The sequence below is a fragment of the Anguilla anguilla genome, chromosome 11, assembly GCF_013347855.1.
Source record: "Anguilla anguilla isolate fAngAng1 chromosome 11, fAngAng1.pri, whole genome shotgun sequence".
Lineage (NCBI taxonomy): Eukaryota > Metazoa > Chordata > Actinopteri > Anguilliformes > Anguillidae > Anguilla > Anguilla anguilla.
The window spans coordinates 21,287,628-21,315,413 of record NC_049211.1 but is presented as its reverse complement, the minus strand read 5'-3'; the positions used below and the strand labels follow the sequence as shown (position 1 = coordinate 21,315,413).

The 27,786-nt window shown below is 39.9% G+C and overlaps 1 protein-coding gene across 1 annotated transcript; it reads right to left on the bottom strand.

Annotated features, from left to right (window-relative positions):
* Nucleotides 1-84: 84 nt before the first annotated feature.
* On the bottom strand, nucleotides 85-16,689 carry LOC118207697 (MAP kinase-activated protein kinase 2-like). Its single transcript, XM_035381537.1, has 10 exons — nucleotides 15,619-16,689; nucleotides 7,318-7,457; nucleotides 4,882-4,946; nucleotides 4,361-4,440; nucleotides 3,479-3,605; nucleotides 2,778-2,853; nucleotides 2,415-2,539; nucleotides 1,597-1,682; nucleotides 1,412-1,492; nucleotides 85-788 (listed from the first exon to the last, which is right to left on the bottom strand). Exons 1-10 carry the CDS (start codon nucleotides 15,898-15,900, stop codon nucleotides 627-629), a joined length of 1,224 nt encoding a protein of 407 aa, XP_035237428.1. The 5' UTR covers nucleotides 15,901-16,689; the 3' UTR covers nucleotides 85-626.
* Between the last annotated feature and the right edge of the window lie 11,097 nt (nucleotides 16,690-27,786).

Below are 27,786 nucleotides of genomic sequence, written 5' to 3'. Positions count from 1 at the left end.
CCAGGACTTCCAGTGTTGAATTGCTGTGATTGATCATCCATCATACCGCTTTGTGCATTGGAAAGGCAAACTTCAGACCCAATATAAGATAGAAAATGTAATATTTTTATTACTGAAAAAGAAGAACAAACAACAGTAACAATATCAGTAAGAGTAATGATAACCTTAATAAGGACATAAAGAAGACTAGGGTTCAGAAGTGCTGGTGACATGGAGGGTCAGAAGTCCCTTTGCTTTTCCTTTATACCCACAGTCTGATACTGTGGTGAATCAGAAGGGTAGGGTAGGCAGTGTTCTGTAGGAAGATGAAGTTTTCAGCTGAGGGCAAGAGCACAACACTCTGAAACACAGCACCCATACACACACAAACTACCTCTTTCTTTCTCTCACGCACATACGGTACACATGTGCACACACATACACATTCAAACGGCTAACATGCTGACACAAACTGATACAGTCATGGATACGTGAAAGTAGAATTCCAGCAGTGAATAAAAAGATTTAGTCTTCTATGTACCGTTATTTTACAGGTGAATCTGGTGCTGAGTACAGCAGCCTTTTCTACCTTTCCCTGCTGTTCCATTCAGTAGCACCTTCTGTTCCCTAATGTTTTACTCAGTCTCTCATTGGCTGTTGCACACAGTGCTCCCGCCCCCTCCACCTCCTTCCGCAGCTGCCTTCTTGCGTCTCTTGTTGAGCAAGGGGTTGCTTGAGGTGTCGAGGTCTTTGATCTTCACCTGGTCGTAGTCCACACGCATGGTGGCTAGGGCACTGGTCATCTCTTCCTGCAGCAAACAGCATGGGGAAGGACCAAATGTTTAGTAAGGGGTTCAGAAACACACAGCGAATAAGCTTGTCCTCATTGAGCTGTAACCCATTTGGATGAAAGGCTGAGCTTAGCAATGATTAAAAAGGTCAATTTAAGATGACACCCAAGACTTAGTTCCCTGTTTGACAACCCTATGGATTGACTGAATTTTTTAAAGTACAAAGTCACCCTGGTGAGTACAGTATATTTTACAGTAGATGTTCCTCTCATTATTGTAATGCCTGTTGCAGGCTTTGAAGACATATCAGTGGAAGAATATCTTACAATCAGATTTTCTGCTAAATGTATTTTCATTGATTTAACTTTAAAAAAAAAATTTTTTTATGCGACAAGCTTCAGTTGAAGGAACTTGGAACACAATTGACTGTAATACTCAAGAACAAGTATTCCGAACAAGCTCTTATCTTTCAATTCTCACATTGTGATTTTGAATAAAACATTTTTCCACCCTTTGTGATATGTACACACAAGTAATAGCCCTGACTTCTATGGAATTTTAAGTCTACCTAGCAAAAAATACTAACTGCTGAAAATGGGCTTTCAATACTGCCACAAGAGGTCAGTGTTACAAACACTCACCTTCACATCGTCCCACATTTCCTTGTCCTCTGTCAGCACCCGTGTGGTGTGGAGTGGTGTAGGTGGGACCACCATTGATTGCTACAGCACAAACACGCAAGCACTATTAGGGTTAAGGGTACCAGGCCTCATAGCAATGACATCAGTGCAGTCATATCAATGCTCTGACAGATTGAGTGGCTCACATTAATCCAAGGATGGTTCATGAACTGCGTGATGGTCATCCGCTCATTAGGGTCAGTCTTTAGCAGCTGATGAATCAGCTGCTTGGCTGCAGAGATGGAAAGTAAGAGGCAAAGATCACTTCCAGGCAGAATCGCAGATGAAGCAGCAGGATGAAACTAATCATTCACATCAGTGAAAACTTCTATTAAAGGATGGAAACAAATAAGGAAATAAGAAAATGACCGTAGACCATAGAATACAACTATTTAATTAGCGAGTGTTCCTGGAGAAGCACAATTAAGCAAACACTAATTTCTCTCATTTATGGCACAATTAGATTTGGCTAATTTTGTGAGTCTGGCTGCATGTGTTGTATATTGTTTAGCATGGTTTCTCTTAGGTAAACAAACTCATAGAGGTCACAAAAAGCAAATAAATTAGATAGCTAGAGAGGTAATATATCGCATTATTCTCATTCTGTCGGGAGATGAGGAATCTGCCCTCTGACTCAATACATAACTGCTCCCTTCAAAGGCAGTGACATTCACAAGAAGAGGTCGGTAGATTCTCTTTGAGGGAATAAGCATTGTAGGTTCTTTGAAGTGCATTGTGGGAATTCTTGATTGATTTAACAGTCTAGACTCAGAGTATCTGGTTCAATGGTTTTTTAGATTTGGATTTCTGTCCTGAAAGCAGTTTCTCTTTATGGTGTAAATGTGAGTGTGTGCATGTGTATGTGTGTGTGTGTGTGTGTGTGTGTGTGTGTGTGTGTGTGTGTGTGTTTGTGTGTGTGTGTGAGTGTGTGCGTGTGTACATGCGTGCGGGCCTTGGCTCTTACCTTCCTCTGACACGTCAGCCCACTCTGGGTTTGGGAACTCGTACTGGCCCTGCCTAATGCGACACTTCATTCCAGGGGAGATGGCCTGCCCTGTGTTGGAGTAAAAGGGGGGGAAACCGCATAGCCTGCGGGAGAGAAGCGGTGGCTGTCACTAATCTGAGAGAACACTAATTTAGGTCTTAGCATGGCGATTCATAAAAATGCCAACTCAGCCATGCATGAAGGAAGAGGGTGGTGAGCAGGGAGGGAGGAAACCAGATATACAAAGTGGAAGTAGCAATAGTGAAAGCTGAAAGAGAGATTTTCTTGCACACACACACACACACACACACACACACACACAAACACACAGTCTATACTCACAGGATGTACATTATCACGCCCAGAGACCACATGTCACATGATTTGTCATATTTCTCCGGACCAAGCACCTCAGGGGCTGACAGACACATAGACAGACAGACAGACAAATAGACAGAAACAAACAGGTGGAAAATGAATAAACTCACATTATATGTACTGTCTATACTACTACTACTCCAGAGTTATTCTGGGTATGGGAGACAGCTTTAAAGCTTAAAGGCTGCTCAGAAAAAAAATAACTTGTCGGAAAAGATCGCAATTATGTGTAGTGTACAGTATGTTAAATGAAAGTGTTATTCTATGTTAGATGTGAATATTAAAATGTAGGAATGTATTACTGTTGTAGGTGTAATAAACAGGAACTCCAGGATTTATTAGAATTTTTTTGTAAGAGAATCCAAGAATTTGAAATTTTTTCCCAAATTTGCAGTAAAAAACTCACAAAAGGAAAAATGTAACAAATACTATGTAACCAGTCTGGCTTTAGATTTTAAAAGTACATAGCTCTGGCTAACAATTTTTTTTAACAATGAAACAAAACAAATCTTTATTATTTATATGTTATTTGTATGTTCTTGTATGACATTATGATTCACTGCAGTAAAATGGAAACATTTTCAACACTATTCCCCCTATTCCTCTCTGCTGGCTCCCATTATAATCCCTCGCCCTCCCTCCGTTAGTTCATCTGAGAAACTTACCCACATAGTAAGGTGTATAGCACGGTGTCTGCAGTGAGTTTTGCAGTGTGGTCTCCTTGGCAAAGCCGAAGTCTGTCAGCTTGAGGACAGCATTGCTCTGCTTGGTGGTGTACAGCAGGTTTTCAGGCTGAGTGGATAGACACTTATTTACCACCATCGCTGCTGACGATACTATTACTCTGTCCACTAATTCAACAGCTGACATAGTTATCCTTAATAACCTATATGCATAGGTGAGAAATTGTTTTAAAATTGCAAGACACCGTATTCTTACGAGCTTGACCAGTGTGTAGCCTTTTTCTGTGTATTATTTGTGTATTGCCATTCCATTGCATTGTTTGTAATTGATTGCTTGTCAGTTCTTAAAAAATAGATTTTCTCTGAATTAGAATTCCTGGGTAGATAAAGCATATGTAAAATAAGCAACTTAAAATGCCAGAACAGTCACACTCATCAATACCATCATCACCAACCTTACCACATCCACACTACCACTCTATAGCCTACACCCATGTCAGAACTGACAAAATTATCTCCACCATCTCAGCATGGTTCGTCTAGCACTAGTATCTCGACAGACCACGGCTCTTATTGTGCCTTGTGTCATTGTATCATTGTCTTGATGTTTTAGCTTGTAATGCCTCCTAGTTTGACTTAGCACAGGTTAGTAATGTTCACTGCGTGAACTGGACTTAATGTGTTCATGGCTATGAATAACTACAAAATGAGTACCTTATCGGACCTGTGTTTTCTAGTTGTTCCAATGATCTTTGGTAAGCACTTACTGTATGTCGTTTTGAATAAAAGCGTCTGCCAAATTAATGTAATGTAATGTCACTGCTCAGATTCACACTGCTCTCTGCTGCCCTGTGATTGCCTTACCTTCACATCTCTATGCGCTATGTTCATATGGTGGAGGTACTCGATGGCTGTGCCAATGTCGCGCATGATTTCTGATGCTTCTGAGGGAGGGGCAGGACAAACATGATGTCACAAAGAGCATTATGTAACATAACACAAAGCACCATCTATTATAAAGCACAATGGCACTACACAGAACATAAAAACACAGAGCACCATGAACACAGAACACCTTACTCTGTGTAACAGGAAATGGAGCACCACGAAACTGAACACAAATAGCCATGCTACATAGAATGCCTCATAGGACAGAACACAGGGCGACATCACATGACACAACATACCATACAGCACTGCAGACCAGATTATAAACTACCATGAGTCATATGGCACCATACAATAAACTTAAAAGCACTGTGTTATATGTAATACAGAATATTATGGAGATATCGAGCTGGAAAAGGATGAGCACAATTACTTATTGTAATTACTGCTACTCTGGCACATCTCAGTCTCTCTTCACAGAAGCCCCTCCCCCTCACCTCTCTCAGTAAAGGCCTGGTCACCTCGTGCCTGAATCCGACTGAACAGTTCGCCCCCCTCCATGCTGCAAAAAATCAACAATATCTGCTAGAAACCACATTCAACTATACACAAACACACAAATGCAAACACACGCACACACACAGTACAAACACACACACACAAGCACGCACACACACACCTTCATTTCCATAGATCTGGCTGTTTACAGCAGACATTAACAGACAAAAGTAACATTGTGCTTGTTCACAGGCAATTGCTGATTACGGAAATATGCTGCTAATGAGTTTCCATGGATCGGAACACAATCAACCGACAACCAAGCTAATGAACTAGGGGAAATAGAACCCAATAAAACCCATTTTATCAGGACTGATTACCCATCTGCAACATGAAAGGGGAAAAGAGGAGTAAACTAAGCACAGAAATAGTAAAGCACAGTGACTTGTGGTGGGGGTGTGTGTATACAGGATATAGACAGGATGCCTCATTCTGGACGACACAGACAGCACGAATGCCCCCAGGCCACAGCGTAGCTAAAGCAATGAATATTCAGGCCGCTCACTTCCTCAACAGCACAGAGCACTGTGCACCGTGCCCAGAAATGAACCCTGTTCAGCTGCGTGGGAGAGGAGTGCACTCGGTCACACAGAATTTTTTCCATAAACACCAAACTGCACTCTTTCGTACTTCTGTCACCCTGCTACTCATGGTTTTTGTGACAAAGACATAACAAATGAAAGAACAATACCAATTGCCTCTTCACAATTTGCACTGCAACTCATTTAATCTGTACCTTACTGCCGCTGTTTTTGTGGGGTGGGGAGGGGAGGTGAGGGGGTGTTTATCTGCTTTGGTTGTCATAGCGATTACCATACTTGTGGCTTTTCTGACATCATTACAGATGTGAAAATGTGACTGCTCTGCACAAGGTTCTGAAGTTTGTTTTTTGGTCATGGCAAGTTCCTGTAAGTGAACTAGTTAACGGAAAAAGGTAACACGTGCAAAAAATCATCATGTACGCTGTAACTAATGAAGTGAATGTATCAATGGCTTGTATTTTAAATGATGTGAAGATCCATGGAAAGTATGATGGATACAGGAATGCATTTTATATTGTTATCTCACAATCAACCTTATGCCCTGCCCCCCTCCTACCCAAATGTGGGTCCTGTCACACTGTTTGGGAGCAGCTAGTGGAAAGGTTGGCACATGGGCAAGCTGGGAGCAAACAGCAAATAAGCTGAAATGTGACCGTATCAGAGGAAAGAGGAAGAGTGTAAAACGTGTGTGAGATGGAGTGGATGGGCAGGGCATACAATATGAGCAAAAGGACTTTTCAGATGAACTAGCCTATCCAGTTCAAGTATAGTACTTATATCCAATTTTAATTTCTACCCTTATGAAAACAGCTGGTCAAACAAGGCCAAGCCCTCTTATACTGTAAAATAACCAAATTTATGAGACTATATTATGTGACGGATATTGTAGAATAAACAGAGGCAACTACATTTTATCCAATAACTGTCTCCCCATCATAAAATCATGATAAGAAACAACTTTATCATAAGGCCATGAAGTTGTTATTGCTGCTTCATTATGGAAAGAAGGACAAAACCCCCCATATGTAAACAAAATCAATATGTCCTGTTTGAGAACACAGCCGTTTTGTAAAGGACAGTATTATATGCAATATTATATGCTGCAAGAAACAGTGGAAAAATCTGAATAAGAACCATGAATTTTAACTAACTCCCTTAACTGTGGATCACAAGCCATCCTATGTATCCTTGTTATAGCACAACCCTCATATACAACCCCCATGACTAATATAAATAAGTAATAGTATTACTGTAACACCCATTGAGACAGACTTAACCCCAATATCATGGTCATCAAACTACTCAAATCCTGATCTTGCTGTCCAGAGAGCTGCAATCCCATTGCCCTCCTGTGTAATGTAACCCCAATATCTGTCTCCTGCTACCTGTTAACCCTGTTTTATAGAACCTAGATTGAAACTATGAAAGTAATGTAACCCTAAAGTGTTGTCTTGGTGCTACGGCAACCACAATATTCCTATCTGGCACCATGTATTTCCAAAGTTATCGAGACAAATAGAGCAAAGTGCCTGAGAGTTTTTATTTTGAGCTGGGTTAACTACAGTAGTACCATGCTGATGAAATTCAATCAAGAAATCAAAATGAAATCCAAATGAACTTAAAAATAAAACTCTGGTTACTAATTGTAAGTCGCTCTCGATATGAGTGTCAGCTAAATGTCTAAAATGTAAAATGTAAACCATAGTGAAGTGTAGTTCATACTGAGGGAAGAATGCAGGAATCTCAGCAGAATGTTGGGTGCTTTGGGTTTTGTGGTTCCTAGGTGAGTGAGGGAAGTAGGGACATGTAGTTGTAGAAACAGGAGGTCTTTACCACTCCATGATGATGAGCAGGCACTTCTTCCCATGGTGCATGTTTTCATACAGGCTGAGGATTCGAACAATGTAGGGACCCCCCGACACCCGCCAATGCAGCTCCACCTCCCTCCGTGCCTTAGGGCTGTCATAAAGAATCTGAAACATGACAGCGGGAAGGAAAGAGAAGTCAGGCACCTCATCTAATCAAATGGTTTTACCCAGCACACATTCCCTTAACCCAACATCCCCTTAAAAATACAGTCTATAGATACAGTTCATAATTTATGGAAACAAAAACATTCACGCAAAATTTTTCATTTTGTGAGTATTATATGTACAGTATTTGCTTTACAGGCTGCCTTTCAAATAGAACCTTATTGCACACAGCTGGCTACAATTTTACACATTATCCTGCCACACAGCTGGATACATTTTAAGGTATTCAGGAATGAGTATCTGGTTCAAGGATAAAATAATGGTGCCCTGCCAGGAATTCAAGCTGGCAAACCCCTGGTTCCGAGCAGAGCTATCAAACCACTACTCCAAAAGACATTGACAGATTAAATAAACATGACTATTTAATCTATGGGTTTAACATCTCTGAAGACACCAGTGAAACAAATGTCTCTCCTTTGGATTCAGTAGGTCAGTTTAGGTCAGTCATGACACCATGACTCATGTGTTCGGACTGTGGAGCTGAACAATGATAATGTAGACTTAACTCCCTTTGACTTGCACTCGAGAGGAAATGGCATTAGCACAAGTGAACCAGGTCCTCATTTCCCCTTCTGCAGAACTGAGCTATCTCACTTCCCTCTCCTTCACCCAGCCCCCAGCCTGGACTCTGTATCCAGTGATTCCCGAACACAGACAGAATTCCCGCTCTGACATTCCTCATCCTGTTCCAGGCGCGGGGCCTGGACCATGCACGCGCCGTGCCACAGTGTATTTCAGGAGCCGACAGCAGCTCAGCTCTCAGGCCCTCAGGCCGCATACTTTACACCTCCAACGTTCTGAATCTGAATCCAGGTCATAACCCTTACAGCTCCACAGCTTTAAGACTACACAGCAGACCAAATAATCAACGAATTCTTGTCAAATAATTACTTGAAATACTTTAACCATTTAGACAGCAGAAAAAATCCTGCAGCTAACTGATCATTTTAAAAGAAACATCTATTTTCACCAATGCTTTGAAATTCTTCTTGATTCACATGATTATACATTTTTGAAAGTGAAATGTTTTGTTTAAAATTCTCAGGGTCTGCAGGAGTGCTTTGACATTTACTTTAGATCTCAGAATTTAGCAGATGTTCTCATCCAGAATGGCTTACATAGATGGCACTTACATTTGCACAGTGCAATTCATAAAGCTGGCTATTCCACTGAAGCAGTTCAGGTTAAGTACCTTTCTCAATGATATTATAGGAAATCAAACCCACCAACTTTGAGTTAAATTATACTACACTGCGGGCACTTACTGGCATCTAAATATTTAAAGTACTTTAGTTAAAATTTGTATGTTACCAAAATATGAGGTTGACTGTAGATTTGTGGCCCTCTCACCTACAGTACCCCTGGGCAGTTGGCTTCATACATAGACACAATACGGGATATAGACTGCGGCCCTGTTTCAGAGGAATTTAAATAGGAGCTGTGGACTTCCTCCAGCTTCTTTCATCAACTGACAGCCACTTCCTGTAAACCGCACCGAGGAATGCCGTGTTCTCCCCTTCTCCACTTCCTCTTTCTCTTATTCTCTATGACAGCTACTGTAGCAGCAGCCATTACCAACAACACATCAATCATAATGTGTGAAATTTTAAGCACATATAAAAATAACAAAGAACCTTTATACACTGTTGGTCAACATAATTTTTAAACAGGACTGTCCACAAACACACACATTTTGTGGCATGCTGAACACCAGTACACCAGCTGGAGATCACAATTATGTACACTGTATGTATGTGAACAATGAAAAATGCTTGTCTAATGATCTTCTGACATTAAATTACAAAGTAACACCAATGTACAAAATATCAGTATGCTCTATTGGGCCATTTTAGCCATTTATCGGTTTCAGAATTTTAATAATATCACTGAAGGGCAAGCTGCCCCAGGGACACAAGGGACCCTCTATTCCTCTTTTTGACTTTGGCTTTTCTGTGTACTGTATGTGAGGCATGAGACTGGAGGAAGAATAAGAGTGTTAAGATTAGCAATGCCCCTGGGAGAAAGTGAAATGAAAGAGGTCCACAGAGAGAGATGGGTAAAATGAGTGTGTATTCTGATACGAGAGATAAGTGCATTCGGGGGTGATGAAAAAGAGAAGGTGAGAGAGGAATCCTTTTTCAAAGAGAGATTGAGAAAACGTATAGAGATGGAGGGGGTTTTCTAGGGAAAATAAGGAGAATAGGATGGGGATAGGGGAGGGGTCCTTTGTGAAAGAGGAAAAGAGGAGACCGCGAGGAGGGAGTGTATATATATATATATATATATATATATATATATATATATATATACAGTGAGCTCCATAATGTTTGGGACAAAAACAATGTTTTTCTTTTGTTGGCTCTATACTCTACTTTTAGGTTTGTAATCAAATAACCCACAAGTGGTTTGGTTTCATACATTTTGGTTTGGGGAGACTATGCATAAAAAGTGCTGTAATTTCTACGTTGTGAAATGTGCACTTTAACCACATGTGAATTGTTTGATTAAATCTAATATTGTGGAGTACAGCCAAATCAAGAAGAAAAAAAAAGTATTTGTTCCAAACATAGAGCTCACTGTGTATATATATATATAATAGAGAGAGAGAGAGAGAGACTGACAGTAAAACAAAAGCGGACAGACAGAGCGGCAGTTTTGAACAGTGAGTGTTCAGTGGGCTGATAGCTCCCATGGCTCAATGTTAATCACACATGACAGCACTGGCTGCTGAGTGTGGGGGAGCCGCTCCTGGCAGTGATTCATCCCCTGTTAATCGGCTGTGCCCAGGCTCCTCCTGGCTCCCAGCGATGACGCGCTCGTCCAGAATCGATGGGAGGCCAAGGGAAGGGCTTTAATCGAGCTAAAAGCCCTGTTATGCCAGAGTGCTCCCTCCAAACCCCCCTTGAGAAATAAACGCACCATTTACACTGCAAGCCAACAGCTTTTTTCCCCCCACTTGTGCCTCTGACTGCTCCGTCTCATTGCAGCCATTCATATTCATTTTCCTCACTGACCCGTCCAGGGTCACTTAAAATAACTGAGTGCATTTGAAGTGCTTCCAAAAAAATGAAAATGAAATTAGGTGAAAAGAAGGTGTGCATGGGTACAGTACTGGCAGTACTGTGTGAAGAGAAAGGAACACAGGTGAGACACTAGCCCCTTTCACACATAAAGCATGGAACATTAAGAGTTCCAGCAATCTAGTAGTGTATGTTCTCTTTGTACTTTCTTATTTTAGCAGTACTAAGAAACAGCATAACTTGTAATTTATCTTAAAGAGACAAGTCCAATTTTGTTTATTGCCAGACTAACTTTCCCAGCGTGCAGACTCTTAAATGACAAACGGTGAAGTTCCAGAACACTGCTGGGTAAGGCCACATGTGTAAAAAAGACTACTGTATGTTAGAGAGGCTATAGGAGCACAGGTCACAAAGGCGGTATAGGCTCTATAGTCAACAGACTATAGAAGTGTGTTTGAGAGAATGCATTTTGTGTACAAATTTTGTGAGACACTCGTCAGAATATTTTATCTGCACCATGAAAATTAGCAATATCTTATGATAATGGACTTGTATGTTGCTCTGGGCAGAAACATCTTCCAGACAAAATATTTTTTTTAGAAGTGATATAAAAGTCAACATCAATATCTCCTATCCCATGAAGGCAACATATTTCAGTATGTTCCAACAGAAACCATCCATTATTTCTCAGTTGTAATGCCTACAATCATTAACTGCTTCTGAGCTGTGCAGCTGGTGGAAAACTGTGCATCTTGCGCAGCTGGTGCAGGAAGTCAGCAGGCACCAGATTAACCAGAGGAGTCACCACTCCATGGTCAGCCTGCAAACTGCCTGTGAGACTGTTCATGCAAAGGCGATGCCATGGCCAGCTGTGCATAACTCTGCATAGCGATGGTCCCTGCATAGTGATCTAGGGGTTGGGGCTATTCATGTGTGCTCAATGAGACAACAAGAATTATGTACAATACGTGTGTCTGTGTGTCTGTGTGCGTGTATGCATGCGTGCATGTGTGCGTGCGTGTGTTTACGGTGCATGTGGGTTTGCGTGAATATGAGAAGGGGTTGAGGCAGCAGGATGCCCTGTGCACTGCCAGCACCAGTTAGATGGGGAGGAACAGCATTACCCAGAAACCCACGCCCTGGGAATAAAAAAAACCATGAAATTATACTCCTCTTTGGCAAAGAATTCTGGGTTTGAGAAGAGACACCAAGAAAGCACCCATCCATTAAAAGTGAAAAAATACTACTCCCTGTCCATATGTACCATACAGCAGAGACTAAAACAGAATTTGAACACTCCTTGGATCGTTAGTCATGTCAAATGCAAAGAAGACTACATTTATCTTATAGTTTGTTAAGGACAATGTGACAGCTTCTCACTTTTCTTGTGTAATTTTCAAAAAATTCAGAGCACCATGGCTATGAACGGTCACTTAACTGATACCTCCCCACACCACCTGGCTAAAGAGGATAACTACTGTTACACAAGCGGAACAGCAGTTATACCCAGACACCCATTACCTGCTCAGACAGACCTATTTAGAGGGAACAGGGATTCTGCCAGTGTTGGACCTATCCGCATACATAAGACAGAACACACAGAAACCTGATGTAGGCAGAGTGTGGCAACACGATCTTGTGTACTGTCTTCATGTTTGTCTTTTAATTCTTAATATGTTTCATTACTTTTGATCTTTACAATACATTATTGAGTACTGAACTATAAGACAGAGAATGGACAGACTTACAAAGGACCTACACGCACTGAATCCACAGCATGTCCACACTCGACACAGAGCCGGCACAATATAACGGTTTACAGATGTAATAGAGAGCCTGTCCTAAGTTAACACAACCTACCCATATTGAACAGAGCTTGCCAGCTTGGAATAGCAGGCTTTTCTGAGAGAGACAGTCTGGCAAACAGTCGTGCACAGACTGAGAGAATGAAGTCGAGAGTAATTGAATTCCATTTAAAGCATGGCTTCCCTCCATCCTGGCACAGAGAGTATATTAGATCTGTACTCATCTGTCACAGTTACCAGGTCTCTGTGTGATTAATTAAAACAACTTGACTTCATAATCTTCTCCCGCCCCCCCCCCCTTGCATTGCCCTCTTCTTGCACGTTTGCTGAGTAATTAAAGCAAACAGAGATCATACATCAATAATACCAAGTGTGGGTGTGTAATAAGAAGAGACTATCAAACATACTGACGATCTACTGACGTGAAGCAACAATGAGTCATAAAGGTGCTACAGTACTTGTTTACTGGATTATGCATCCATACATCCTATTACACACACACACACACACACACCTGCGGCCATGGATGGTCATCACACACACACCTACACACACATATGCGCACACATGCTGTATATGTATAGCTTGAAGTCTTTCTCAACAAGTTATCTAGTTGCCTTCTAAAAATTTAAGTCCAAAGCAGCAGTAAAACAGAAATGTGATGTCACAGTACATCCTGCCTGTGATAGGTTGCAATGCGAGTAAAGCCTTTAATACCAAGACAGTTCCCTTCCTGCTAAAACATGTCCCTGTTTCTGTGCTTTGAAAGAAATGTAAGAATCTGAAAGGATTTGGTTGTGGGCTTTCTTACTGATATTTATTGGTATGTTCATCCTGACTTCATCTTGTGGTCAGACTACAAAAATACAGTCAGATTCCCTCACTAAGACAAAAAATGTGTACTCCATACATATTACTTCCAAAAGCACAGAATTTCCTGTAACACAAACCATGCTGCACATATCAGGCATCCTCATCTCTCATATACATTCAGTAGATAATACTTTCCCAAATCACTGAAAATAAAAATATTTTAGCTTTAAGTATAATTTAAGTGTCCGTAGGTATTGCCAACTATCAACATTCACTTTCCAAATTGAGATTAACACGTTTCACAAGAACCAAGATCCATATCAGCAGCCCTCATACACACCAACATACCTGAGACGCATTTTGCTTAGTTCATAGCTAAAGGTGTGAAATATTTATGCAATCCTAAACAGGCCAAAAGTCAGGAAGTCAGTCAGGAAGTTGGTTCTAGCAATTGAAGCTCCTGAGTGGATCAGTAAGGGTGCTCATCATGACAGCAGGTGACACTGTATGGTCTAGCTCCTTTTCTCTTAGGCTTTGTCCCATTGGCATAGGTGAAAACTGTGCCTCTCATCTAATTGATCCTAACTCACCTGTAGAACACCACATATCTTACAACATGACAAACTTTCCCTTGCTTGTGAATGAGCGTATGTGCTTTATTTGAAGTGCTCCCTGCTTGATGGTGGCACAGTGGTGACATAAGAACCCATTCTAGATTACATAATGTGAGAAAAAAGGAAAGAAAGGGTACAATAAAAAAAGCAAACTCTCCACATCACCACAATGCCCCGAATAGCAAGAGTGCATTGTATCTATAAAACTACATGTCTCCAGGTTTCTTTCTCAGAAATACTGGAATCAGTTCATTTATGCCTCATAAGAATGAACTAACAGGACCAATCAAATCTTTGTAACTGACAGGAAACAGTGGTGCACTGTAATGTGTCTTTTTGTCCCCTCCTACTTTTGTCCCCCCCTTTATGACTGACTGAGTATGAGACCATGGGAAAAGTGCAGCAGAAATATTCTCCCCCGAGCCTTGTGTGGTCAGCGTGCACCCAGAATAAATGCACCCTGTGTTTGAGGTGGCCCTTTGGGGAATGGATTGCTACGGAAACTGGCATCAGCCAGCACTTTGACAGACGTACATGCCCTGTGAACCCCGGCTCATAATGTATCCCATAATACCACACGGGAGATTTTCCCACAACCGGCTTGAGACATATAATTTTAGGTGATTGGGTTGTTTCATTAGTGTCGGTCCTTGTTGCATAGGACTTCAATGTAGGTACGGATTATGAGTTCTAATGGGAAGTAAATCAAAGAAAGTACTCAATGTAAATTAATCAACTAAATTAAACTACCACAACCTTCTATACTATGGCCATGAATTGGATTTCATATTCATAGCCTCTGTTGGTTGGTTATGTAGTTTACTCAGATCATATCAGTTGTGTCCTGAGTTATTTTCCACGGGTTGTGGAAGGACTGTGATGAAATCTGAGCCATTTCAAGCAGACATGTCTTAAAAACAACTGTAAGAGAAACATGAATAATTGATCAAGACACTTTACGTTGCTATCAATATCACAAAGACTGCATTATTTCTACAATTCATTAAATAAGATATCAGCTAAAACGGAGATGCTTGTAAGTCACAAAACAATTACAAATTACAATATTCGGGGTTCCAGACCCCTCTAATAAACGTAAAATTCTTATTTTTGCAAATTTACAGCTGATATGTAATATTGCTGCCCTAACACGCATCCATAGTGATAACATTACAACCCTTCATAGACACTCACATGCACACATACACTCTATCCACAAATTCCATTAAGACAAAAGGTAGAATTGCAGTTGCCACACCTGCAACTGCACACCTAACCCACAGTAAAGCGAGGTAACAACAAATCACAGAAACACACTACAAACCATATGCAGACAGACAGAAGAAGTTTCAAGGACGGGTGTGCCATGGTTGCCATGGTGACATGTTGTCCAGCTGTTTTAGACAGGTGAATGATGGTAGAGGCTACATGGCTAGTGCTGCCCATTAATAATGCGGGATGATAAATCCGAGGCAGGAGCTAGATCAAAGGCGTGATGCGGCGAGGTTTCTTCAATGAGAGACGAAACCTTACAATTCACAAGGTGGTTTTTCTGGGGAGCTAGTCTCCCCAAGGTAAAATATACACAAATTGCCCACGGTGATATGGACAAAATCACACACATATTGATATGTACACACTTCAATAGTGGAAACGGTAAAACTTTCCAATCATTGTTAGAGAATGGCGTGGGGTAGCCCACTGGTTTCTCCGCGGTTACTGAAGGTTCACGTCGACATAAGCAGGACCTGTATGATCTTTAGAATCAACATCGCTCACACATTACCTATAGATATAGAATACACACATGCATATGCACACATGACAAAGACTGCTCGCGGAGTCAGACCTTTAGGGCGCACTTCTCTGCTGTTTTCTTATTGTAGCACTCCAGCACTTTGCCGTTGATGCCGAGCCCCAGGACCTGGCTGGAAATTTTGTATTCATCCGTTACCGCATTGCGCTTGATTTCCAGCTTCGGGAGAACAGGGAGCGGGAATTGCGTGGGGACGCTGTCGCTGTCTGGATTGTGCTCAGTGTTGTCACTCGGCGCCTCGCCAATCTCAGGAATAGGTTGAGTCTGAATCTGCGGCTCTGGTTTTTCCGCGTCGCCGTTACCATTGTGCAACATGTTCAGTTTAGTGCTCTGTATTACGAATCCTCCAAAGAATTAAACTTTCAAGCGGTAAGTAAATTAGAATAGATAAAGAAACAGAAGAAACTTGCAGGTAGGAACTGTCACCCGTCCCGCATATGCCTCATAGGAGCGAACGTCCGCCATCGGCTGAATTCAGTTTCATTTTTAATCCGTATTGCAATTTGTCTACTGATAATGGTCCTACGCAATCACGAAAATATTTGATGGTCTCTTTGTCATATGAGTGCTTAACAAATTTACCCTTTAAAGTTGATGATGTGTAGTCTTAACTCCGTATCTCACTTCCTACTGTTCCGTGCTGAATACAAGGAAACTTCTTCATACCAATCCATTAAAGAGTTCAAATGAAAAATTAAAAAGATGGTCAATAAGTTGAAATACAGAGTTTCACTAGGAATCAGACCAAAGCGGTGAAATATAGGCTAAACTCCTTACTATAATGATAAAAGTTGTATCATTAACAATAGCCGATTATTATTATTATTATTATTATTATTATTATTATTATTATTATTATTATTACTACTACTATCTATTTCACAGAATAGACCAGGAATTGTAATTCGCGTGCTAATGATAATCAATTAGGCTATCGGGTTTTATCCGGTGCTACAATATGATTAATATTCAAATGTTTTACGGTTAAATCAAAAACCTGTTGTCCTGTGAAACCTTTGAGACAGAACATCGGATCCGTTTTCTTCTCTCACTCTTCGGCCATGTCCGCTTTCAGATACAAACTCCAACTAGTCCTTACGTCAGTACCTCTCTGTTCAAGTTCAATTTCTCGTAAGGAAATCTCTTAAAGGGCCAGTGCTTCTCCTTTGGGCAAGAAGAAGTCTGACCAGGCATATTAATTATGTATCCAGTCAAATGAAGGCATACATTTCAAACATATAAATAAAATCTCAAAACCCTTTTGATATTGTTTTCATTGAACCCCCATTTGAAGCATCTTTTTCTTCATTAACTGAGTTTGCCAGCTTGGATGGATTGTGGATTAATCTGGAATATGTTAATTCAGTGTTCCACACAAGGCTAATAGGTCAAATTTACCTGAAACAGACTTTTGTGATGCACTAGCTATGTAACTGGGAAGACAGCAGGATGATGGAGGGCTACAAGTCTGGTGCTGGGCTGTTTCTACAGAAACCTAGAACCTAGTGTGCTATTCCATCGCTATAGCAACAATGCAATCACACAAACCCGCAGACCCCTTGCACATTATCTGTCCATCTCCAGCTCTTTGTCCATCTCCTATCCTTTGTGAAAGCAGGGTCAGGGACTGGGGTCTGAGTCACAGAAATAATACTGAGAAATAGTGATTCAGGAACATGGCAGTCAACACCAGTTTTGACAGTTGGCTGTATTCCTGACACTTTGCTTCAGTAACCATTTACACACGTGTACAAGATGAGCATAGTGAATTTCTCTCGATAAGGCCAGCCTGTTCCCTAAATAGTCTTTGGGCCTACTTCGAGGCCAGTCAGGGTCCTAGATTATTTACTGCCAAGACAGTGTGATTTGTGGCCACTGCTCCTATTTATATTGTGCTACTGTTTAAGTAAGTCAGTAAGTTTATTCATTCACTCCTGGGTGGTTGCGCAAAACTCTGAGAAGATATGGAAGTGTTTTTCCCCATTTTACACGGTTGGAGTTCCAGTCATTTCCACCCTGTTCTCTCCAAGGGCTGTGTTTTTTTCTCTCCTTCATTCTGGCACCACATCCACTGTGGCCTAAGAGCAAAGTGGTCTGAAGAGCCTTGTTTGGAATGAGCAATTGTGACAAGGCATTGTCAAAGAATGGAGGTATGAAGAAAGGAAGAGTGAAAGGGGGACAGAAGGCTGAAAAAAACACTTTCAAAATTCTTGTTTAACTAAATGAATGCTGTCATGGGAACATCAATCATTGTGCAATAAAAACAATTTGTTATGGAGCTCAGTTTTACTTTATGTTGTCAAACATTTACACTGGCCTGGAGTCAGTCAACATTTGTTCTGTGACTTACTCATAAAGGGAAAATATTTACTTTATTTGACTATTATCATACAAGGAATTGAAAATTCGTTTTTAGCAAATAATTTAAGAGGGCTGTTCATTATAATTTAACGAGTGTCACAATTTCATTAATGCCACAAAACACCACAAAACACTTTCACCTGACTTAATTTTTTGTATTCATGAATTGGCTGCACGATTATAGAAACTTCTACATTCAGTTTGTTCTCTTGCCCCTTCCTCTTTGTGTAGCTGTAGAAACTTTGCCAAAACCAACAAGAACACAGGAAGTACATTGAAATCACAACTTTTCACTGTACATGAATGACATTCCTTAATTTTTGTCAGACCCTAATGTCTCAATGCACAGATTGTTTTGACAAACCATCACTTACAAACCTACTGACATTTCTGAGAGTCTGTGGTTAACTTTAATTAACAATGACAAAATGTAAATAAAGTTAATGATTTAAAAAATTAAATACTTCTTTTAACCATATTTGATTACAGTAACTACAGGAGGAACAAGTAGTGTAACAATTCCTTCATGAGTTCGCCACAGTTCAAAAAATGGAGCTATACCAGCCAACAACAATCTGAAATGTCTACACTGGTTTTATACAACAGTACTTTCAGAACCTGATTTATGGGGCAAATGACCAACTGTGCTTTCATGGGTGGAATTAGGTAAATGAAAATATAACTACTTACTCTGCAGCAAGATTTCTCCTTTAGTGGTTTGCGGTTTCCTACTAATGTACTACTCTATAAAAATATACTACTGGGAAGCACAGGCAAGATTCCTATCCAACAGATCCAGACTATGTGTCCCCACCTGCCTGTGCATAGAAATGCTTTAATTTAAGTTTGAGGGATGGGCCAATAAGATACATGTTTGGCAGCCCAAAACCATCTCAAAATAACAAACAAATAAATAAAAAGACAATTCACTTTTAGCATCAGCTGCATAATTGTTTGGAGGAATTTTTGTCTCTTTAAAATCTCATCACAATAAAATAGATTAACAATGACTTTGCTTGATTTACACTCAAATTAGCATTAGGAGGTATTAGAATGTCTTCAGCTCTGATTTTAGGAATACCAAATTAATTTGTAACATTGTTCATATCATTTATAATGACAACTAGATTTGCTGTCTGCAGTGAAGAAATATTGTGAGTAGCACTAATGCATATTCTTTTCAGTCACATTATGCTTGGGATGAGAATACAGTTTCACCATAATATGGCTGATGAAGGCTTATGGTTTGACTTTGTGAGATCAGTTCTGCTAAGACAAATTTGTTGGGTACATAAATAAATAAGTGCCAAAAAAGGTAAGAGGAAACATTAATAGTGGCAGTGTCCCAGAAGTGAAAGGCATAGAATGAGAAAGAGATGGTCTGTGTGCCCAAGGGGAAGGATGAGACAGGACCAGATGGACAGAGAGGAAGCATCCCCATTCACAGCTGCTGCAGTTTGTGGGTGACAGAAGAATCATTTCCCCTAGTCCCCTTAATGCTAATGCCTAATGCTCCAGCTGTTGCAGATCAGGATTCTGGAACCATGCAATTACATAATGAACGTGACAAAAAGGGCCTGATAAACATAAAAAAATAAAAGTCTGAAAAATGAAAGAAATGAGGGTGAAGGAATGGAATAGCAGGGGAAAATTCTAATGGCAAAATTCAGCAAAAGGTCTGCACTTCACCCCCCATGCTCTCTGTGAAATTTTTTGTGATGCTCTGCCTTACCTTACCTGCCCCAACAATGGGAATGGGCAGTTAGAGGCTACATCATATTAGACACAAGAAACATTATTCATCTATGTGGTCACAGCTGTTTGTTTTTGGTTTCTATATGCACTTTAGCCACTCATGAGGGATATGTCTGTGTTGTTGTTGCAAATGGAAGAACTTTTTTGTCCTCATTTGGCCATATGGTGTTGAGTTCAATGGGGAAATTATGAGGCTTGGATAAATGATTATAAATGATGTATTACTAGCTGATTTTTTAAAAGCACAGCCTTAATCATAATGCATAAGTGCTGCTGTCTGATACTCTATTATTGCATCTCAGGTACTGCTGCGTGCATTGAAGCTGCACCTGGTTGAACCATGTGTGTACTGCCCAGAGCTGAGGTCCAATACAGGATTGCCCTGTTGTGTCAAAGAGTTCTTGAGCAAGACACCTAACCCCAAATTGCTCCCAATGAGCTGGTTGGTACCTCTCATGGCTGTCTTGATCACCGTTGGTGTGTGTGTGTGTGTTTGTGTGTGTGATTGGGTGAATAAGAGGCATTCATTGTGAAGCGCATTGTACAATTGTTGCCAGAAAATCCGCTGTACAAATGCAGTCCATTTACCATTTACTTGTTGAAACAATGAACATATCAGAAGACAACTGCGATAACATGATTGAACTGCTTGTATTTATGATCCTGCAGACCAATGTCAGTCTTACCTCTTCTCCAAGAGCTTTCATTGAAGAAGTCTCTACAGTCACCTCTGTCGAGCTGGCATCTTGTGGTGCCAGCACATTCAGTGGGTGTTTCCTGCTCACACAGAGCTGGGGCAGATCTCTCCAAGGTGCTGCAGCTCAGGTGAAAGGCATGCTGTCCAAGGTGCTGCAGATAGTCTGCTTCTTTACAAAACATTGGGAGGCCAAGGCTGCCTTGCGCCGAGTCATGAATGCAAATGAACTGTGCCCACTCTGAGAGATCTCAGCTCCCAGGGGCAACTCGAGATGCCTCTTTCCAGTTGTGGTATTTTTACACGTAACTGTGATTGCTCAGAAGTCTTTTATTTTGGTCATGCAGATTGAAGGGAACAGACTGAGGGTGCAGATGCACATTTCTGATGATCCCTGACTGTGATCCAGTCAATAAAATTGTTTGAACAAAGCTTTTATACTAAGTTATAATTAGCTTTTAGAAGCAAACATTGATAAATTCAACTATCGTATGGTTTAATCGAAATACAGACATAATGTAGACAATTTTGTGATATAGATTGCAGTCAGGCAACTGTGCATAAAACCAAGTACACCTGCAATGCTGAGGTCCTGGATGGTTGTCACACTTTTTATTGTACCTCTACATTACATTTTTCAGCCTTACTGTATTCTGCAAACTTCTGGTTCTCATTAAAAGAATGTGTCGCAACCACTGTTAAATATGTGTTTTTGTGCAGCCTGACTTAATTCAAAATACTACTTTAGATTTTGAAATGGGTGGGGAGAAGTGGATCTTATGTGATGATGTGTGCCCCATGCTATATTTGATTGTATCAATTAGCAGACAATAGTACAACATTTATAGTCATAAAATCACAAAAACATGTATAGACATGTCCATCAGAACACATATATAACAACATAAGTCTGGCACTGTATAACATTTCTACATTTAAGACTGAATGCATAGAGAGGAAAGTAGAATGTCAGTCATGATGGCTTGTGCATTGACTATAACCTGACAGAGATCTTCTAGAGCAATTAGCTTCCTGTTTCCCTGACGTGCACTGTAGGTGACTATGGGAATAGAGGACCAGTATGGAAAAGCAATCATTTTTTTGTAAATTATGCTGAGACATGGGGAATTTCAGGTAATTTGAGTATAAGAGAAAGATAGCACACTTGTGCAATCAATTTATAACCTCAATCATGTTTTGAAGATTATACCAGGCCAAAGCTATTTATTAACTACTTTCATACTATTGAGTATATCTCTAAAACAAACCTTGCTAAACATAAAAAGATAGTGGGTAGAACTAAACACCAAAATTCATTAACAAACGCCTTTATCTTTCCTACATTGTGTATTGAAACATGGTTTAAACACTGTAATAATGAAGGAAACAGACTAAAAGACAAGAAGAGCAATGTGTTGCACCCTGGGGAGTGGACTGCTCCTCAACTATGTGTTATGATCGAGTGTAAGCATAGGTTTCATTTCAACTATGCTGGACCATCCAGTCTCCCACAGTGAAATGTCGAGTCTCACAAGCATACTAGCTATTCTAGCGATTAATTCACATGGAAATATTGGGGATGACATGCCTCCCTGTCTCCCACCAAAACTACATGCATGTAATAATGAGTGAGGATAGAATGTGATTAAAATATTTATTATTTTTATTATTATTATTATTATTATTACTAATAAGAGAGAGAGAGAGAGAGAGAGAGAGAGATCCTGTGGGTGCCTATGTTTGTTTCAACTTGAGAATTTCTGTACACAGCTCTGACATTTTACCTTTTTACTGCAGTGATACTCAATCCTGGTCCTGGAGGGGCAGAACCACTGAGTCTGCTGGTTTTTTTTCTTTTTCTTACGACCAGCAACTGATTCAGACTCAAGAAGCCAGGTGACCTGTGTTAACTGTGTAATCACCTGCTTTAACTGATCAGTTGTTGTGCAATAACAAGGAAACAACGAAAGCCAGCGGCTCTCCATGACCAGGAGCGAGGACAACTGGCTCAAAGACATGCTTTTATTAGGATTAAAACTTCCACCTATGTTCACATTCCATTCCATCCCATATTAGATCAACTAATTGTTTTTATAAATGTCTCAATTACAAACTCAGTTTTACAATTAGCCACTTGGCTGTGCCATTGGAGTCACTTTGGGGACCCCTGGAGGACAATCATTGTAATAAAAGTTCAAATCCCTGTAGGTTACATGATTAAAACCATCTGTTGGCCCTAGTTACTAGCAGTGCAGCAGTTCCCTGTTATTGTAACCAGCTAATGTGATAGTAGCAGCAACAGGAGCAGCACAAAAACAAAAATAACCATCATCATTACAATGCTACAAATGATTTAGAACATCGTAATGCATAATATTTGAGGATGCTGCACTGAAGCTTTCATTATGTATTAACAATGGGACAGAAAATACGAACTTCTCAAACTTTGATTTCAAGCGCCATCTTCTGGTCATTGTAATGGTGCCATGTATAAATCATCAGAAAAGCTCTGGTCTGGAGGTTTCCACTGTCACCACTGACACTACTACAATACGTAATATCTGTAAGTTCTAGAACCACAGCTACATTACTATGCCAAAGTACTTCGACAGCATAAACAAGCAAATAGCAATACAAATGTTTATTTGATCTTTTTATTATTTGTAATGCTTTATGTGAAGGAAGTAAGGATGTAAGATTGCTCTGTCCTTGTAATTGTTGAATATTTCATGTTTAATTGGCTCCATAAAATGAGACAAAAGCTTCAGCATGCAATATAATATAGATGCTAAGTGTCTTAATGAGATGAGAAATGTTTTTTTTCTGTCTTTATCATGCCAGCTAATCTTCCGCCTAACAGGATATGAGAAGTCACTTGAGATCTTGTGATGATCAGCACTACACTGCTTTTGTAATTGAGCATTTGGATGCACAGGCCACATCCTTCATTTTCAATCCTCCAGAAATTATTAGCTGCTAAAGCTTTCTGATTCCCTGGCTTTGTCATGGAGTAACAAGGTGCTGGGTTCTGTGTTTGGTGTATTTTTGTGTTCCTAAGAATCAGCACGGCATTTTGTGTTTGTGTAGTCTTTGTGAACTCTGAATGAGGCAAAGAGCTTGGAGCAGGGGTGAATTTGGTTGGTTCCCTTGCTTGATCCCTGGATATGTTTTCACTACAGTAAACATACTGTATCTAGAGTAAACATATCATTTAGCTAATCAATTCTGGACCACCCCAGGTGAACTCCATCCCGATTCAGGGTTGACACAGTTTTAAAATCTGCCCTACTACAATGGCAATTTTGCCCATTATAGATATCTATGGATCCCGTGGCAACCACCCTCCCCCCCCCCATAACTTTACGAGCCAAAAAAGGAATGTGCAATTCACATAAGGAGGCATATCAGTTTCCTTTCTGTTTTTTTTTTTCTAATCAAAATTACCCATTGTGACACTGATACCCTGGTTACCAACTGCACCCCCTGGGCCCCCTTTTTACTGTACACATCTCACTGTGCATTAGGAGGTATTTTCCCATTTTTTACATGTGACCCTGTCTCAAACAAAGAAATACAGCAAGCCGCCCCACCCTGAGGGATGTCTGCACATTCTGTGCTTCTTCCTGAAGGTTATTCACTCAGCTTTCGTGGTGGAGGCTCATGACACAGGGCAAAGCAAATGCATGTACTCAGCCACAAAAAACAGGAACTGTCCCATATGTCTGTCCTATTCTGCTAAAAACAAAACAGACAAACAAAAAAACATGTTCACAGAGGGTGCTGGCTGGCCCCCCTGATTTTTTTGGCTCCCAGGACATCATGGGGACTAGAAAGAATAATATTCAAAGAAATTACCCATTTATTTTATGCTATTTTATAGCACTGGGAATAAGAAAAGAAAAACACGACCAAAAAACTGTCTCAAATAAAAACACTAATAAATCCTAAATATTTATGTTCAGGTTTTATATTTATAAGGTGTGTTGCTTTGTGCCATTTGAAGAGATGAAAAATGGATACTCCGTTAGGATGAACAAGCTGAAGTTGTAAATGGAGGAGCTCCAGCAAATTGCTAAACAGGTTTGCCTGAAGCATTTAATAGCACAAATGGAAATGTGGTCTGATTTGACTGATCACTCTTGGTCTGTAGCAGATGTTAATGGCTGTGATGAGGCTCAAAATGGAAACTGGTCGTGACAGTGCTATTAACTGGAGTGGCTGAAAGAACATTGCTACATTAAGAATGTATTTGCAGAGATTCCCAGTACAGATCAAGAAAGGGATGGATTACAAAATTGTACCAGACAAGAAGAGAAAACCACAATAGATATTGGTGATGTCATAATAATGCAAAGATAACCCATTTCAGGGGTGGGATTAGATACTGTGTTCAGGAGAACTTCACAATAATTTATTTACAATTTTTTCCTCTTGTTGGATAAGGAAATTTATGAATGCCAGGTGCCCAAAAGCCCACCCCCCCCCCACCCCCCCACCCCCCACCCCACCCCACCCTACAAAGAATAACACTATTGAAAGCTATCAGTTTGAGTTAAAGCTTTTAACTGAATGGGTGTGTGAAAGAGCTAGGGCTCAAATAGTAACTTTTACTATAATAACACTCACAAGGAGCTTTGAGATTTTTTATTTTTAGAAAACAAATATAAAATGTAAATTCACATGAAAGAAGAATGCTTTTTTGGCATACAGGTGATCATCAGGTGTCATCAGCCTGCAGCCAGGAACTGTACTGGTTTGTAGAGTTTAAATATTTGAAATAATGATTTGACCCAGGTGTGGTGTGAATATGGCAGCCAGGCCGCAGGTACTCAAACAGGGAAGACCGAGTTTATTCAGAGTGCTGCAGAAACCCTGCAATGGGAGTGAAGCTGGTGAAGGGTTATGAGAAAGAAATATTACATACAGAAGCAGAGCCCCTATAGATGGGATGGAGTTAATGCTGGACTTTAAAATAAGTACTTACAAATGTAATTTATAACTTAAAACTGAGTTTGCATAGCACCTTTTGCCAAATAAATACCTTACACACATATTAAATCTGTGGATTCAAAATACATGTATTGTATACCTAGAAATCTTGAGATATTAACACTGGAAGTTGCAATTTAGACGAATGTCCACAGGATATGTAATGTAATAGACCCAAATGTAATAGATGTTCTACATATATATTTTATGTTGAATATTTTCAATGAGAATTTTTGTTTTACAATGTAAGATGAATAAATTAGATTATTATATATTTTTAATGTTTCATATTGATAAATGTCTCTTTATCATAAATATTTGGATATAAATCAATCATTTAACATTTGTACTGTATTATGCATGGAATTGATATTGCCCTGTTTTGGTAGAGGTGTTTGGGCTTTGTAGTTTTTTCTATTCATACATGAAATGAACCACTTTTTCCCTCTCTTTCGCTCTCAATATGTTTCATTCAAATGACTCCCCTCTCCAGCTTGCCTGATTTATTATAGAATACCCTTTAAAAGCATTTCTTTCAGTTCTCCGGCAAGTTCCCACCTCGCCCTTGGTTTGAAGAAGCGTGATAAATCTTTTACAGGCATGCAGAACACTTCACTTCTGATTACATCACAAGAACTCCTGTCCTGCTCCTTAAAAGCTTTCCTTTTTTCTAGCATTGGGCCTGACATTCTGCTAAAAATATACAGGTAGTATTTTTGGAATTTGTGTTTTTTATTTATTTTGTAGCACAATACAAAATAAATAAAAAACACAAATTCCAAAAATTGATTTTTTTGCAATAAATCAAATATATTATCCACCACTCATACTACTACTACTACTACTACTACTAATAATAATAATCACTATCACCTGCTCATACTTCTATTCATTCATTAAATCTAAGTCTGAATATGACTGTTTGAGCCTACAGTATATGAACAATAAAAATCTATTGACTGCTTAATCATGTTATTATTGCTATCCATGTGCAAATGCACTGCCTATCTAGAAGGAAATTCTATTGCTGTCTTATTTCATTTTTATATTACCCGAAGATGGAAACATTTACCGTATTTATAATGCATGCATTTATTGTTTATACACACATGCGCTTGAGTACAGAGACGTGTTTGTAAATAGCTTTTTTTGTGCAACCACATATTGTTTATCACACAAAATGGTCCATTTGGGAATAAGGTCAGAAAAGAAGGGCATCTGGAGTCTGGTGAAAATGCTCTTGTACGCCGGGTCCTTTAACACCTCCCAAGCTTGAGAATGGCTGGCTGTGTCTTTAGTGTGTATGTCTCCCCTGAACCCTGAAGGCTCCTCAGCCTTCATGGCTGCTAATGCAAGCTGACAGGTGAGTCACTGCACTGAGTCCTGGGCTTAGACTTACATTTTAGAGACTTCCCACATGGCAAAGTGGAATAAAAGCAGAGCCTACAATGTCCATTACAAAAAAAGGCTTCATGCAGTCTCTCCCTAATAAGCTATTTCAGACGCACTGATAATGACCAGGAGAAATTGGCATCCATTGACAAAAAGTTTTTTTTGGTCGTTTTTTGAATTGAATCTGAATTGTTCTGATAATGGGGCATTTTATTGCATCCATGGATACAGCTCGATTAAGGTAGGTAGTCGTTTGTGCAGAGCAGAGTTGTGTGAATGTGAAAGGAATAAAGGCCCCCTCTATCACTAGCGTTTTTACAAAGAGTACAGGCAAGCAAACAGTCAGGAAGTCAAACAAACTGCTGAAATTCACTCACTTTGACTCTAAAAAAATACACTTCTATAGCCTACAGTAAATTGTCCAGGGTTATAAACTCAAGCAGTGTTTATTAAACTCTAACAAATTACTTTTAGTCGCACTTTAGTCCAGAGTGGGTCCAAATGTTGAATGAACACTAGACATTTTACTGTGCATTCTTACTAGAGCTTGCGTCTTATTGTAATTTTGTATTTTACGTTCAAATAAATAACTTATTGTATGTACATTTGCTTACAGTATTTGGCTGCATTGAACGGTTGGCTAACTTATGTCAGGCTATTGTTCTAATGATATAAATGGCAAAAATGTTAAATTCAGAACCGTAAAATAGCCTGCAGAAAATAAGTTGAAACCTGAATTAACTCATCTTCTAGTATTGCAATTAATGTTTTATTCTATTATATTTTCGAGTGTAAACGCTTAGCTAGCGACCTGTTGCCGATCAAGGCAAGTGAAACTTGTTAGGTTAGGTGTTTTCATCCATTGGCTACTTTCATCTTAAATGTTTATTCCTGCGTAGGCCTACATCTATTTACTCAATATTCTACGTGTATGAAGTTCTCCGTTGGGGGGCGCGAGACAGAAGAGACCGTTTGCTGTGAATGGGAAGGTTTCCCTCCGTCACATGGTT